General features: G+C 36.5%; 1 protein-coding gene across 8 annotated transcripts; it reads left to right on the forward strand.

Moving 5' to 3' along the window:
* The first annotated feature begins 1,249 nt into the window (after positions 1-1,249).
* LOC149151553 (uncharacterized) lies at positions 1,250-14,003 on the forward strand. 8 transcript variants are annotated; one of them, XM_089445340.1, is made up of 5 exons: positions 1,250-1,567; positions 12,942-13,066; positions 13,258-13,344; positions 13,438-13,530; positions 13,703-14,003. In XM_089445340.1, the coding sequence occupies exons 2-5, from the start codon at positions 13,019-13,021 to the stop codon at positions 13,886-13,888; spliced, it is 414 nt and encodes a 137-aa protein (XP_089301466.1). In that variant the 5' UTR covers positions 1,250-1,567; positions 12,942-13,018; the 3' UTR covers positions 13,889-14,003. The 8 variants fall into 8 exon arrangements, 5 of the variants coding, with proteins under 5 accessions (XP_089301466.1, XP_089301467.1, XP_089301463.1 ...); XM_089445341.1 differs by lacking the exon at positions 12,942-13,066; XR_016263549.1 differs by lacking the exons at positions 13,438-13,530; positions 13,703-14,003 and adding an exon at positions 9,081-9,624 and having other exon boundaries at positions 1,258-1,567; positions 12,942-13,091; positions 13,258-13,329.
* The last annotated feature ends 1,104 nt before the right edge of the window (positions 14,004-15,107 follow it).

The raw sequence follows: 15,107 nt of genomic DNA on the forward strand, positions 1-15,107 counted from the left end.
TCAACTGAGCAACAATTCTGTGGAGGAATGAATTGGCCAGATCACTATATGTAGTATCAGAAACCGGGTATGAATCTTCGGCTATGACTACTCTTTATGTGACTCTCGGCTCTTCATCTTCGAAAAGTTGATATGTGGCCTCCCAGGTAGATGTTCCGGTGTTTGAGGTGCATGTGGTATCGGTAAATAATGCAAGCAATTCTGCAAACTCAGGGGGAAGAGCAACTGATTGTTGTTGAACAACAGGTTTCTTCATGGGTTTGGTCGACCAAGACATTTTTGTTGAATTATGCTTGTTGGGACTGACTTGTCAAGAGAAACACAAGGGTGAGAGTAACTAACATTCAGAGCGAATAACTTAGCAAATAACCGATTACATAATAATCCAAGACTTTTATGAGCGAAATCTCAAGAAACCGTTAGTAATAATGAATGCGTTTATTCTATCGAAAACCATTAATTCTCCACATTTGGCCATTAATATCGCATCCGCCATATCTCAACTTTTGAAGCCTTGTCACTTTGAAACCTCTAATTGCAATACGTGTTGCAGACTCGACTGCTCCATCATAGCACACCTTAATATAATATCACAATTGCCATGTCACGCCTTTCATATCACAAGTTTTAAAGACGTGTGTCTCGTCATGGACATTAAAAGTTGCAATGGTTATGGTGTAAATAATTAAATTGAATGGATATGGTGTAAATAAAGTCGCAAGTTAGAGGCTTCAGAAGTTTGGTCATGGACAATAAAACAAAAACGCCACTCGCGAGATCCCAATATGCAACGTGGCAGTTTTATGGGGTCGACCTCTTTATTACTATTTACATATATATGCCGGCTTTTATTATATTTATGCTTTAAACCTTTAAAATTTATTTGGAAAAGGTTTTAATCGCCATTTTTCTTAAAAGACTTTTTAGGATGTTCTAATATATCCTTTCGCATTGAGGCTTTAGAATTAAACCTAAAATTTATTGCTCTTTTTAATTAATTTTTTTTTAGCTTAAAACTAATATTTCCTCTCAATTTTTTTTTTTTTTAATTATATCCTAAATTTTAAAATAATAACCCTTCTCTATTAATTCTTTTATTAATTATATAATAAAATTATTAATTCATACAACACATATTTAACATTTTACTAAAATATTACTTTTACTTACTTCCATATCCCACTACTTCTATGACGTTGCACAAACCTACTTCCATATCCCACTACTTCTATGACGTTGCACCGGTTTGTGCAAATGCTAGTTCTATATACGATGTAGGGTTTCAGGGTCGGCGACAATGCTCTTTAACTTTTTAAAACATTTATATCTTAAAATGGGTTGTTATATCGGATGTAGGGTTTCAGGTCCGCAGATATATCCTTCTCCGAGGGGTTTCAGGAGGGCCTCTTACGCCGCGCCCCCTTTTTAGGTAGACGCATTTGCAAATATTTGCATTGTGCTATTTTTCTTTCCAGACGGCGGATTGACTTGATCGGCGCACGGACAAAGGTGCATTTTTGGATAACCGATGCGGCTGGTTCAGATCCTCATATGCAATCGGATAGAGGTGAGTCTAAGCCTTGATTTCTTTTGTCCCTCTCAACCCATATTCTCTTATCACGATGTCTTTTTTGTTTTGTATTTCCGCTTCACATTTTCCAGAAGAGGTGCTGCTTATATTTGCTTTCACAGACTCACAGCAGGCATATTTTTTCAATTTGTGTTTTTTTTGGCGCATTTATTGGCTTACATATCGATTGATATTGATATATTTTCCCTCAATTTTTCTAATCTTTTATTTCATCCGAGTATAAAGAGATACATTCTGTAAATGCTTTAAGCTTTGAGAAATATCAGAACGAAAATATACATTCTTTGTTAAGCCTGAAGAAGGCATTGATATTGATTGAAGGGTCCTGTAACTTCTCTAAAATTCAGAATTCTTCTTTTGAGGCACTTGGATCATCTTCAGAATACTGACTGTCATAAGAATCCCCATTCGAGGATGCAGAAATATGTTCGTGTAAGATATGACAATCCTTGATTTCACTTCATAACCTTGAACCCTCAGCCAACTGTAGTCCTTCCTTCCTCAAGGTGTCTGCTTCACCATTTAATTCTTTGTAGACATGTTCAAAGCACTCTGAAATAAAAACGGACAAAAAGTTTGATTTCATCTTCTACTACTGCCATTCATCCAATTAATTACTAACAACTGATGAATTTAGTAACACTTGTTTAACAGATTCTTCTCCTACAGGAAAGTAGCACAGTCTGAATTTAAAGGCTAATCGAAACTGTAATCTGAATGTCGTTTGAGCCTATAAACGGACACAGTTAGAAAACATGCACAGAACATGTAGATCACTGTCGAGAACCCCTGTTAATGCTATTCCATTATCATTGAATAAAAAGCTGCATCACTAACATATCTCAGTGCAAAATGCACTGCCCCCTTCCAAGTATTAGAACTTGTGTTTTGTGGCAACCTGATGAACTTGCCTAGGCTGCACCATGTACTGAAAGTGTTGACTGCAAAATAAATGTTAGGCCTTGTGTTAACTAAGTACATGAGGAAACCTATCAATTCCCTGTATACAGATGTTCATCAAATCTGAATTAGAATCAGCAAAGTACAATGAATTTACTACCACAGGGGAGTAGCCATGGGTTTGCAGTACATCATTTGAAATCTCATCAGAATTTCAATTGCATACACTGGAGTAGCCATGGGTTTGCAGTCCATCATTTGAAATCTTCTAAGAATTTCAATTATATACTTTTTCTGTCCAAGGAACACTTCACCTGCACTTTGCTACACCCCTAGAGCCAGCAAGTAGTGCTTCAAGTCATGACAAATTCTCTTGCCAATTTTGCCCTGCACCAGTTTGTGGATTCCTTTTAACTTCCTGTGAGTGTAAGATTGTCTACATATGGGACTAAAACAAGCAGATTAGAATGATCTACCAAATTGTAAAAATTAGAATCTGCATCTGTCTCAGTGAAACCCAAATCTGAAAGTTACTCATCGATCTTGGAGTGCCATGCAAATGGTGCCTGTTTCAACTCATAAAGGGCCTACTTCAACTTGTAAACATGGGTCTCAAGCCTATTCACCTAAAAGCCTCTTGGTTGGTTTATTCATATAACTCCTTAATCAACCTATTAAGAAATGTTGTCTTTACATAAATTTGATATAAAATCCAATGGAAGATTGTTGTGAAAGACATAGTAAATCTGATAGAGGTATATTTAGTAACAAGAGCAAAAGTCTCCTCATAGTCAACTCCTTTTTAATGGGAGAACCGTCCAGCCACAAACCGAGCTTTGCAGTTTTATATGCTGCTATCTGGTGCATGCTTAACCATGCATGATTGTTGTAAGAAAAACTAGAGTCAAATACTGACTTCTCCACTAGTCTAGGCACTATCTCCTACCCATCATTCTTTAGGAGGAGATGTATTCCTCCATCATGGCATTTTGCAGTACTTGCTTCCTTACTGCCGTTACTAGAAGGTTTTGTTTCAATAATGAAATATATCAGTGCAACATAACTAGGGAACTTTTTAGGAGGGTGGCTTATTTGAAGGGAAGTAGTTGGAGCACCAACTTACTTTGCCTCTTTTAATGTCTAGATTAGCCATCTAGGCTTTCTAGCTGAACTTGAAGGTAAAGAGGCACCCCTTGCACTTCCAAAAGCTTGCTGATCTAAGTATGCGTTTCATGATCTTTTTGATTTCTGCAGATCTGTTTTTGGGATACCAAGCTCTTCTGCCTCCATGGTCACTATTGGAGGTTCTTGAGACTTAGAGGACCATGCATTTTCTTCAAACTTGGTATCTCTGCTCACAACTACTTTATGTTGAGATGGAATGTATATTCTATAAGCTTTTGAGGTTTCACTCTAACCTACAAAAATGCCCTTCAAACTAGAAGGTTCTAACTTGGTCCTTTTCCCATCTGGAATATGAATGTAGATAGGACAACTGAAAAACTCAAAGATGTGTTACTTGAGGCTTCTGAATTCCTCCAGTCTTATCCTTCAAAATGTTGTGAGGATACCTATTCAAAATATAGACAATGATGAGACATGTTTATACACAGAGACACATGAGCAGAACTAGATCATGAATCAAGGCCCCAAACTACTGAGGGTTGTAGGGAACTATCAACATTTTCTTGATTCTTGATTTCATGCAAAAGGTATCAAACTTTTTTGGTTTTTGTGAATTAAGTCTAGGACTTCCTAGAAGAATCATCAATAAAATATTCATAGTAAATGTTACTTGATAAGGAAGTTGAAGAGATGGGCCCACATACATTTGAGTTGATTAGGTCAGAAACCCCTCTTGACCTATGTTTACTGCCAGGAAAACATCCTTTACATGTTGGCCAAGTGCACAACCTTTGCACACTCCTTTCTTCTCAGCCTTGAAGATTGGCAATGCCCACACCATGTTTTTCAAGATTGGCAACATTCACTAGTGCAAGTGACCTAGTCTCTTTTGTCAAAGCTCACACATGTTGTCACTATCATACCCTAAAGTTCTTATAGGATTCCCTTGCAATTTAGGATGAGGACTTGTTGATCTTCAAAGTTAGCCATATATGTAGGATCTATCATCACTGAAATTGGAAAGAGATTTTTAGTTAAGCTAGGTACATACAAAACATCATTAACTTAGTAAGCTTAAGGATATCACTTGATGGATCCCACTCTTGCAACTGGATATGTGGCATCATCACCAAGTTCTACTAAAGGTACTCTTGTTAGAGGTTGTATGTTTGCAGGCTCCACTGTCCACATACCAGTCCACATCAGACATGATGTCAGATGACAGGCATGAGACCATTGAGAAGTGTATCTCGAGATTGGATGAAAGCTCATCCACTTGAGCTGATGCTTTTGTACTCTTTACAAGTTGCTTTCCCTTCCCCTTCTTTTGATGACATTGGAAGCGAAGTGCCCAAACATTTGACACTTTGAGGGACATGGAATCTGTAACAAACCCAGCCCCTAGATGTCCTTTGAGGGACGGGGTCTCAATTTTTTTTGCAAACCTTTAAGCTTGAATCAGGTTTCCTCTCATATCCTTTTGCGTTAAACGAAAGTATGATTTGGTTTCCATTAGATTTAGCAATCTTAATCTTCACCCCTGTAGATTTCTTATTAGTAATCTAATTTTTCACTTTTAATCTCATGTGTTGATAGGGCTTTCTTTGAACAAGTGCATGTACTAAGTTAGTCTATACCCAAAGTACATGCACTGAAATCATTATTACATAAACATTCCCAGCTGGTTGCATCCATTCAGCCAACATAAAACAAATAAATTATCACTTATAAATATTATGAAAACAGATAAAAATACTTAACTGAATATTAATTGCCTGCAACTGAAGAATGGTGAACCTTTTTTCCACCAACCATAGGCTTAGCTACATCCATCCATGTCCACTGCTGGCCACCCCCTAGCCAGGCCATGATACCACTGGGGAAACTTGGTTTTCTCGAGGAAATTGTTGGGTGTGAAGGCTACTCTCCTTCACATACAGTCAGATGGTAGAAACCCCTCTACCCACTGGGCCTGGGACTTACACGAATTCCACAGATGCCTTCTCAGCTGGATTTTATCAGCACAAGGGAGTCCTTTCACTGCCAGTGTAGTTCCTCAGCGCCCTCCCCTCACTACTTGCTAACTCTCCGAGCTAGCATCAGATTCACAAGCCTTTTTGCCCAGGTCAGGTTCATGCTTTCCTGCCCCATTTCAGCACTCAAATTTGTATCTTAGCAGGCCCAAAAATCTAGTAATGGACCCAGCTCCAATTTGATACCCTTGGGCATGATTTTTAGCAGTCCAAATGAGTTTCATTTTTTGATGCCTGTGAACTTCGAGCTGTGAGCCCACTTGCGATTTTCACTCACTCCGCTCGTGGGCGCTCCCAGAACCTTGTAAACTTTCTTTCAGTACCTCCTATCTCCTCTGCACACTACCCACACATGGAATAATCATTTCCTCAACCCCCCACGTGCATCCCCCTTCCTTGGCCCAAGAAGACTCACAATTTTTCTTGCTTGTGGCAGATGGATTCATGGGTCAACTTGGGAAATCGAGGTGGGTACTTGCCATACCTTTTGTTGACAGTTCCTTCTATCCAGCTACTTCTCATCCCTTCATAAGTGTCAGTGGTTGGCTGCCCCACTACCCAGCTCTCCCTCAATAACTGATTTCTGGGAAGTAATTTCAAATTTAAATTTCTGGCAATTTGGCAGTATGGGACTTTTGGCAAAGGTCAATTACTTGGCAGGAAAGGTAACCTCCTAGTCCCCTCACCGGATTCCACTCGTAGTATCATGGCTAGTACTAGTGCTTCATTCTTTAATCAGTGGTTTGGTGAATATTCATTAACTAACAAAACATACGTACATCATTTATAAGTTGTCTGTTCTAGTTTTAAAAAAGTTGAGGAACATCCATGCTGTGATTCACGGTGAGATTGAGACATATTTACAAACTGGGGGGAAACAGGGTATTACAGAATCTAGAAGATACTTCATACTGTAAAACGGCATGGATCCTGGACAATTAACGATCTGGAGGTTGTCTGCTGTGAAATTGGGGCAAATAAACAAGAAAAATGAGTGCTTTATTTTGTTTTTTTTATGTGTCTTTTATAGGCAGATGGCTGAGTTTGAATTGCGAGAAGTGAGAGTCTGACTCACATTTGACCTGCAAGTATGAGTCATACTTGTAAGTCAATGCACAAATATGACATTGGGCCACAAGACAAACTTGGAGAAATTGAATTTGGCTTGGTTTCCTCAAAGAGAAGAGTCAAACTCAGCAGTCCAATTGGACTTGGAAAAATCTGGAAATGCTAGTGAAATGGCAAATTGTCCAAGTAGGTTGCTGCAGGTCTCAGTTGAAACCAGGACAGATGCTGATTTCTCCAAGTCTGTGCATTCTGCTTGGTTTACCGCATATGATATCGAATATACCCAATAAAATAACTATAAACTTGGAAAAAAGAAAAAGAAGAAAAAGACATCTGTTGGAAGACTTTCAATCTAGTATACAAGAGATCTCCTATTTAGAAGAACAACTCTATACTAATAATAATAATCTAATTTTAGATCTTATTTTAGGGTTACAGCCAAGACAGACATGAAATTGTGTATGAGACCCCCTTGTTTGTGTTACAAGTGACCTGCCTCTGCGCAGCAATTTGACTGCTAAAATCTACAGAGGTGTGCATACTCTGCCCCCCTCTGGATTTGATCCTGCTTTGTGGTTTACATAAAGATGATAATGAATCCTTGATTTCACTGTTTGACCATGAGCTACCTGTCAAATTTTAGAGTTTTATTTGACTTCCTGTAGCTTACTGAGGGCCAATATACAGCCCAACAAATCCAAGGAAGCTACCCAACAGCTCTTTAAACCCATTGCTTAGTACAAAGATTTTCTTAATTATCGAGAGGCCCTGTACAGGGTTGTACGCTCCTATGTGGGGGTATCTCTCGCTTGGGAGTGTGGTCACTGGATGGTTAAATGAATTAATCATTCTTGCTCGGCATTTCTTTAAATCATTGGTTTATTTTTCTTTCCTCTCATTGATTTTGGTGTCCTTTTAAGATTTCGGCTTCATCTCAAGTATTCTTGGTGAATGGTGTTTGAACCAGTGCGTGTGGCATTGTGTAGTTCTGCTTAATTTTTTGTTGTGTAGTTGGTGAATGGCATTGTGTATTTCTACTCATAATGGTTTCTGTATGTATGTATGGATAGATTGACACAGTTTTATGGTTGTGGGCAATGATATCACTGGCTTAGGGTAATACTGACTCGTGGGAAAATATTGCATCTCTGAAACCCCTCTAAACCCTGGGTGTGATATTTGTTCTGAGGATTGGTTTTTATTGTTGTTTTAAATAGAAAACCACCAATTTTAGGTTTGGAGTGGGGTTAGTCTTCTGGAACATATTCTTTTAGACAGAATGAGCTAGGAATCGAGCTTTGTTTATCAGTGGCGGTAAACCCAAGAGTAAGCTGATCTCAGAGCAAACGATTTTATTTTTTTTGGTCACAGATATGATAAGCTGGGACAAATTTCAATCAGCCATGATCAGATTCTCACCATTGACTACTATTCTGTGGAGCAATGGATTTAGAGGTTTTGGCCAATTTTGAATTCAACCAGATTCTCAAAGATTTTCAGATTAATGAGAACTCTGAGTTCCTGTATCTCCGGAGTCCCAATATAAGCAACTGAAGGGAATTTTGTGACAAAATTACAGGGCTATGAAAACTCCCACCTATCTACTGCACCATGGCCCAACCGACCTGATATAGATGTAGCAGTCTGCCATTTGTGTGTTCTCAAGATTTCCATATGATATTTAGATGGGTTTCTCTTAGTTTCCATATTCAATGCACCCAATGCGCAGCTTAGGTTCAATGCACTATTATAAGGAAGAACATTCTTATGAAAAGATGAGTAGATAAGTATACCGTTGGGGATTCTCAGCTTGAACCATACAGACAAAATGTGCCAAGTGTCGAACTTGGGCCAGTGGTGGTAAACTCCCACCTATCTCCATTGGATCATGGATGTGGAGATTGCCAATTGAGTTCTGAAATCGGAGACATCCACCATTTGTGTACTCAAGATACCGAAATTGTGTAAACTCGAAATACATACCCTCAAGCGCAGCAACCTTGAGGTGCATCTCAGTCTTGGATTTAGATAAATCTGTCTTACTGTCCATATTCAATGCACTCACTGTATAGTCTAGATTTAATGTGCTTTGACAAGTAATACAATTATGAAGAGATGAAGGATCACCCCTTCCACACCTAGGACCCATGCTGTACAACACACCTGAGACTCGGGTTTAGATAGATCTGTCTTACTGCCCATGTTCAATGCACTCACTGTGCAGACTACAGCCTAAATTTCAATGAACTTTAACAGGAAGTAATACACTTATGAAGAGATGAAGGATCATCTTTTCCATACCTAGGACCGAGGCTGTACAACACACCTCACTTAACTAAATCTGTTGTGTTTCTTTCTTGCAGTTGAATTCGTTGAAGGCAGAGAGAGGTCAAAAGGACTGTGAAAATAGTTTACCAACAGATGACAGAAACTCTGACACAGAACTCCATGGCAGTGATGAAATTGGTGGGCAGGTAAAAATTGAAGAGGTGATGGAAGAAATCAGGAAAGTGAAGAAGCAAAACAAGTTTACTCATTTTATCCTGGGAATAATTCTCGCATCAAATATGGTATGGCGTATCTCAGAATTGGCGGTAGTTGTACTGATAAAGAGGCAAATTAGCAATCCTTTCAAATTCATAGGAGGCTTGATATCTGGCAACCTCGGAGGGTCTGTAACCCAAAAGCATAGCAACCATAATTTCACGGCTCCCCTACTGCCTTGTGTTGAAACGCCTACCATTCCCCACTTTGAAGCACTGCAATTACCTCACATTGAAGTGCCATCATTTCTTCAAACAGAGGACAAGGCCTTCCACTTTTCAAATGGCAAACTGGTTAATGAATCATCTGGACAAGCTCAAGAAAGCATATCATTTTTCGACCTTCTTCTGCAAAACCCCTCAAGTATGTAGTACAATCCTTCTTTTTCCCTTGTTAGTGTTTCTTTTAGGAATGATTTGGGGGTTTCTCTGCAATTTATTTATTTGGTCAATTAGAAAAGAACGGTACTATGCTAATTTTTTCCATTTGCTATAAATGTTCATAGATCATAATCATGCAAGTTTGAGGTTATGTTGGTGTGAATATATTAAGATGGTGTGTGGTTGCTAGTTCTGAATTTCCTTTAAGCCCTTAAAAATGTGAAAATAATAAGATGGTTTATGGTTGCCAGTTCAGTATTTCCTTTAAGCCCTTTAATTTTGAAAAGTTAATGAAGAATAATGGATTGCAGGGCTTGTTAACAAATGCTTCTATTGGAATATAATTTAATTAAGAGAGAAGAGGAAAAGGACAATTATGCATAGACTTCTTTGAGTGTTTAATCCTCAAGAAGCTAAAACATGTTGGAGAGTAGAATTTGAGCAAGGGACTTACAAGGTCTAGTGTAGTTATTCTTTTACTTAATTCTTCTCTTTAACCTCAATTTCCAATAGACCAACAAGGAACCAATGTTGTTGACTATTAGGTGAGAAAGGCAATGGAAAATCACTCTTGCACATTTTATAAACGACAGACCCATCGATGTTGCTTTTGAGGCATTATGTAGACGATTATATCAAGATGTAAGCAACTCTGTTGAAGTGGAGAATATGAGATCTACTCAGATTGATTAGGGTTAATTGAACTCCTTGAATTCTGTCTTATTTTGCGCATCAATCTTTACATAGATCTATTGCATCAAGTTGTAACCAACTCTCTTGAAGTGGGGACTATGAGATCCACTCAGATTGGTGAAGGGTGCATCATGAACTTCTTGAATTCTGTCTTATTCTGCACAGCAATCATTATGTAGATCGATTGTATCAAGTTGTAACCAACTCATTTTACCAACTCTCTTGAAGTGGGGAATATGAGATCCATTCAGATTGGTTAGGGTGCATAATGAACTTCTTGAATTCTTTCTTATTCTGCACATCAATCATTATGTAGATCGATTGTATCAAGTTGGAACAAACGCTCATGGAGTGGGGAATATGAGATCCAGTCAGATTGGTTAGGGTGCATAATGAACTTCTTGAATTCTTTCTTATCCTACACATGAATCATTATGTAGATCAATTGTATCAAGTTGTAACCAACTCTCTTGGAGTGGGGAATATGTGATCCAGTCAGATTGGTTAGGGTGTTGGTTAGGGTGCATAATGAACTCCTTGAATTGTGTCATATTCTACACATCAATTGATTACTCTAGTCGAATTGACCTATCGATGGGATACCTGGTAGACCACTCAGTTTGGATCTCCTAATCCATTGTTGACTATCCACCGACTGTCTCCAGAAGATACATAGGTGTAATGAATTGCTTAACCTATTGTTCCAATAGCAAAAACATGCATACCTGCTTTGAGTAAGGGTCACTCATTCGAAGCAACGGGAGAGGAGGGAAAAAGAGCTTCCATATTTGGTGAAAATTCCAGAATGGGGACAAAGGGGGTTAGCACTAGGAGAAAAGCAATCTCCTCAATTTATTGAAGGGAGGAAGGAGGTATGCAGAGAACCATAGGCGTGGGTTTATGCAGAGCATTCTAGCATGGCGAGTCAATCATTTTGGGTCCCAGTGAACAAGAGGTCGTGGTGACAGCCAAGCTGAATGTTGGTGCTAGGTGGTATTGCACTGTTTGTATTTTTTCAACCCAGTGAATTTTTGGATTCTCCAGGAACTATTTAGATTTACAATAAAGTTCATTATTTCATTTGTGAAATTAAACTTTGGTGGGGAGGATTCATTCCTCCCAGTCACCCAAGATAAACTAAACTCAATAACTGAAGATAAACCTAACACATATATATAACCGAATATATTCAGATTCTTTATATATATATATATATATATATATTCGAATATTCATATTCTTACGACATCTGACATGTGGATATATTTTTATTTGAGTTGTGAAAGGGCAATGATTGTGTTGTTAAGATTTTATATAAATCTTTGATTTCAAACACCATTTTCTTTGATTTTTGTCCCTTTTGAGGGGGCCATGTTCTGCTTAATTTTTTTTCTAGTAACTGTTGTAATATAGAAATTAAAAAAAATTATAAAACAACCATAAAAAAAAATTAAAATTAAAAAGAACATCACATAACAAATATCAAAACCTAAACTAATTTGCAATATCTAACTCACTCATTCGAGTTACCAAGCTTATGTCTACTCAGCTTGCTGCGCAGCACTATTTGACTTACCAGTTAACTGTTGCACCTCCTCCTCCATGGCACTCCTAAAATGCTCATTGGCCATTTTTAATCGTCAGTTTTAACTTTCGAGTCTTGACTTTAGATATGGATGACCTTAGACTGATTCTTTGACTTTCACTCTTTACTTTTTTTGAGTTTGAGTTATATCAATTTACTATTCCAATCTTCAGGCTTAAGTATCTACTATAGTCTATTTTGGTTAGTACTAATTAGATTCTAGAATCACGAATTTAAATTTTAAATCAATTTAGAATCTAGAATGATGAATGATGAATTTAATTTTTAAATCAATTTAGATTCTAGAATGTTGAATAATGAATGATGAATATGGATCAATCTAGTTCATTATTGAATCTCGTGGTGTATGAATGAATGATGTATGTATTAGTATGAATGATGAGTATGGATCAGTGTATTTCATTATTTAATTCAATCATGTACGGATCAATGTATTTATGCTTTCATTATTGAAAATATATATATATATATATATATTAAAAAAATTATATACCCCCATATCCCCCTGCCCCCTAATTTTACCTAAAATTTGAGGGTACTCTCACACGCCCCCCCCTGTGCATCACCCCAGACATGCATCTCCCTATCTCGGAGTCTTGGTGGAACATTAGTTTTAACTTGCCAACATAGAAGGGTTGAAAATATAGTATGACTTCATATTGAAATATGACCATGCCCTTCAAATTTGATGCCAGGTTGAAGAAGTATTTTAGGAAAAGTATTTTGAAGTGTGTTCTAGTGTTTGCCTTTTAGAAAATGTTAATCTTTTTTCAAGCTTTCTTTTCAGTTCTTATAACTGATTTGTTTGTTTTACTTTAGTGGTTTATTTATAATAGTTAAAAAGGCTTACGAGATTTAATGGAAACCTTTTATACCCACACCAGATATGCCAAAAAGACCTTAGACGTGTGAATGCCAATTTTGATGCACCGTTCATATTGTGCAGTTGTGATGTTTTTTGTTAATGATTGTGCTGAATAGCTTTGTGTCGAATGATGCAGGTACCTTCAAGACAATTTATACCACATACGGGAATCACATGAGATGGATCTAGATTTGAAGATAGAATTCTTCAAACATGTTAACTAATGCATTCAACTGTCCAATGTTCTTAGGTAGCGGTCTTGTAAGATTTCTTCTGATAATATCTGGTAACAAGAGTATTATTGTAATCATTAAAATGTTATAAGTAAGATATATGAAATAAAAATTCAGGTATTGAATTTTTCATTAAACATTATTTAGAATGTATTAATACTTATAAGTATCTTAGACATGTATTTGTGTGAAAATAAATTGAATTGGTTTATGTTTAAGGACAAGGCATCCAAGGCGAGGTTAACCAAGACAAAAGTCACTCATCGTAGTGGCCAGAAAGGTTTAAAAGCACTGATAACAACCTTTGTAAGTATATTAAACATGTGATATTTTTTTAATAAATTTTGTACTAGAAGAAAGTCATTGTTATCTAATTTCTCCCTATTTACTGATTGATAGGAACTAAAATATGGAAGACCTCCAAATCATTTGGAAAAGGAGGTGCTGCAGCAAAAGAGATGGGTTGAATTTGTTGTTTGGATGGACTCTATGGTATGTAATCTTAGTTGGATTTCCAATATACTTTTAAACCATATTTTCATTTTATTTTTTAGTACTATTAGATATTATATCTTACCTCATTTTATGGTTAACATTGTATAACAAAAACATGTGTTGTGTTATGTAATTAATACTAACATGTAATATTGATTTTTTTTGTCAGAATGCTATAGGTAATGATTGCCAAGACGATGATCCAAATTATGTTCAACATATATCAGGAGATGATGAGGATGATGGTGGTGAAGGAGGAGATGATGATGATAGTTGCGGTGTTGGTGATGATGTGGATCAGAGTAATGAGGATGGTCAAGATGATCATGAGGATGATCTTGGTGGTGGTAGCTAGGCATGCACATGCATTGTTTTTTATGAAGAAATTATTGTGTAGAATGACATTGTTATGTTTAGATGGGTGTTGTGAATTTACCCTATATCAATGAGACATTTTGATTTTGTAATCATACGATGAGTTTGATTTATGTATGTTGTTAATTTATTGTAGAATAACGATATTCATGAAATATTTTGATTTGTTAATCATATTTGAATTTTACTTGTTTTGATTAAAAATAATAGTGATTTTATTAGTATTATGTTGCTATTTTATACATGTTTTGAAAATTGTTAATGACACATTGTTATTTTTTTGGATGGATGTTGTCAATTTCTCTTAAATTTCTTTACAAATGATTTTGAATTGTGATATCTGCTTTAATGATATTTAGAAACTATCATATATTTCACTATGAATCTATAAAGGGGGTCATATATGTAAAGAAAAATATACTTTATATAAGAAGTCAAATGCGGATGTAACCATGGATGCAAAATTGAAAGTAAAATTGGATGTTAAACTAGGAATTAATACAAAATGCAAGCAATTGACATACAAAGTGTTTTAAATTAGAAGTGAAACATTGTGCAATAGTTGACACAAAGAAGGGAACAAAACATGGCATACAAAAGGATATCAAATTGGGCAAAAACAAGGACACATAAATGGGCACCAAATTAGATGCAAAAAAAGACAACAGCTAGATGTAAAATAAGATGCAAAGTTGAGCGTTAAAAAGAAGCAAAAAACATTACAAATTAATATGCCAAATGATGATGCAAATAATGGTGTAAATTTGGAATGCAAACTTGGGTGCAAAAAAGGAAAAACAAAAAGATGTAAGAAAAGACATAAAACAAGATGCAAAATGGGGCTGAAAAAAGGTGAAACCAAGGATGCCATATTGGATGTAAAAAATGATTCCTAATCACATGCAAATTTAGGCTCGAACTCAGACACAAAATTATATGCAAATGTGGACACAAAATGAGGCAAAAAAAGATGCAAATTTGGATGGTGAAAACGATGTAAAACTAGACACCAAAAAAATGCAAAATTGGATGAAAAAGTCGGTGTAAATAATGGTGCAACATTGGACACAAGTAGACACAAAAAAATGGTGCAAAAAGGGGCATAAAATAGCTTAAAATTGGATGCAAAACTTGGTGCAAAAACAAATACAAAAGTAGACGTAAAAAATGACTCTAAATTGAATGTACCATTAGACACA

The sequence above is a fragment of the Pinus tabuliformis genome, chromosome 9, assembly GCF_031772625.1.
Source record: "Pinus tabuliformis cultivar Carrire ecotype Pingquan chromosome 9, CPIR1, whole genome shotgun sequence".
Lineage (NCBI taxonomy): Eukaryota > Viridiplantae > Streptophyta > Pinopsida > Pinales > Pinaceae > Pinus > Pinus tabuliformis.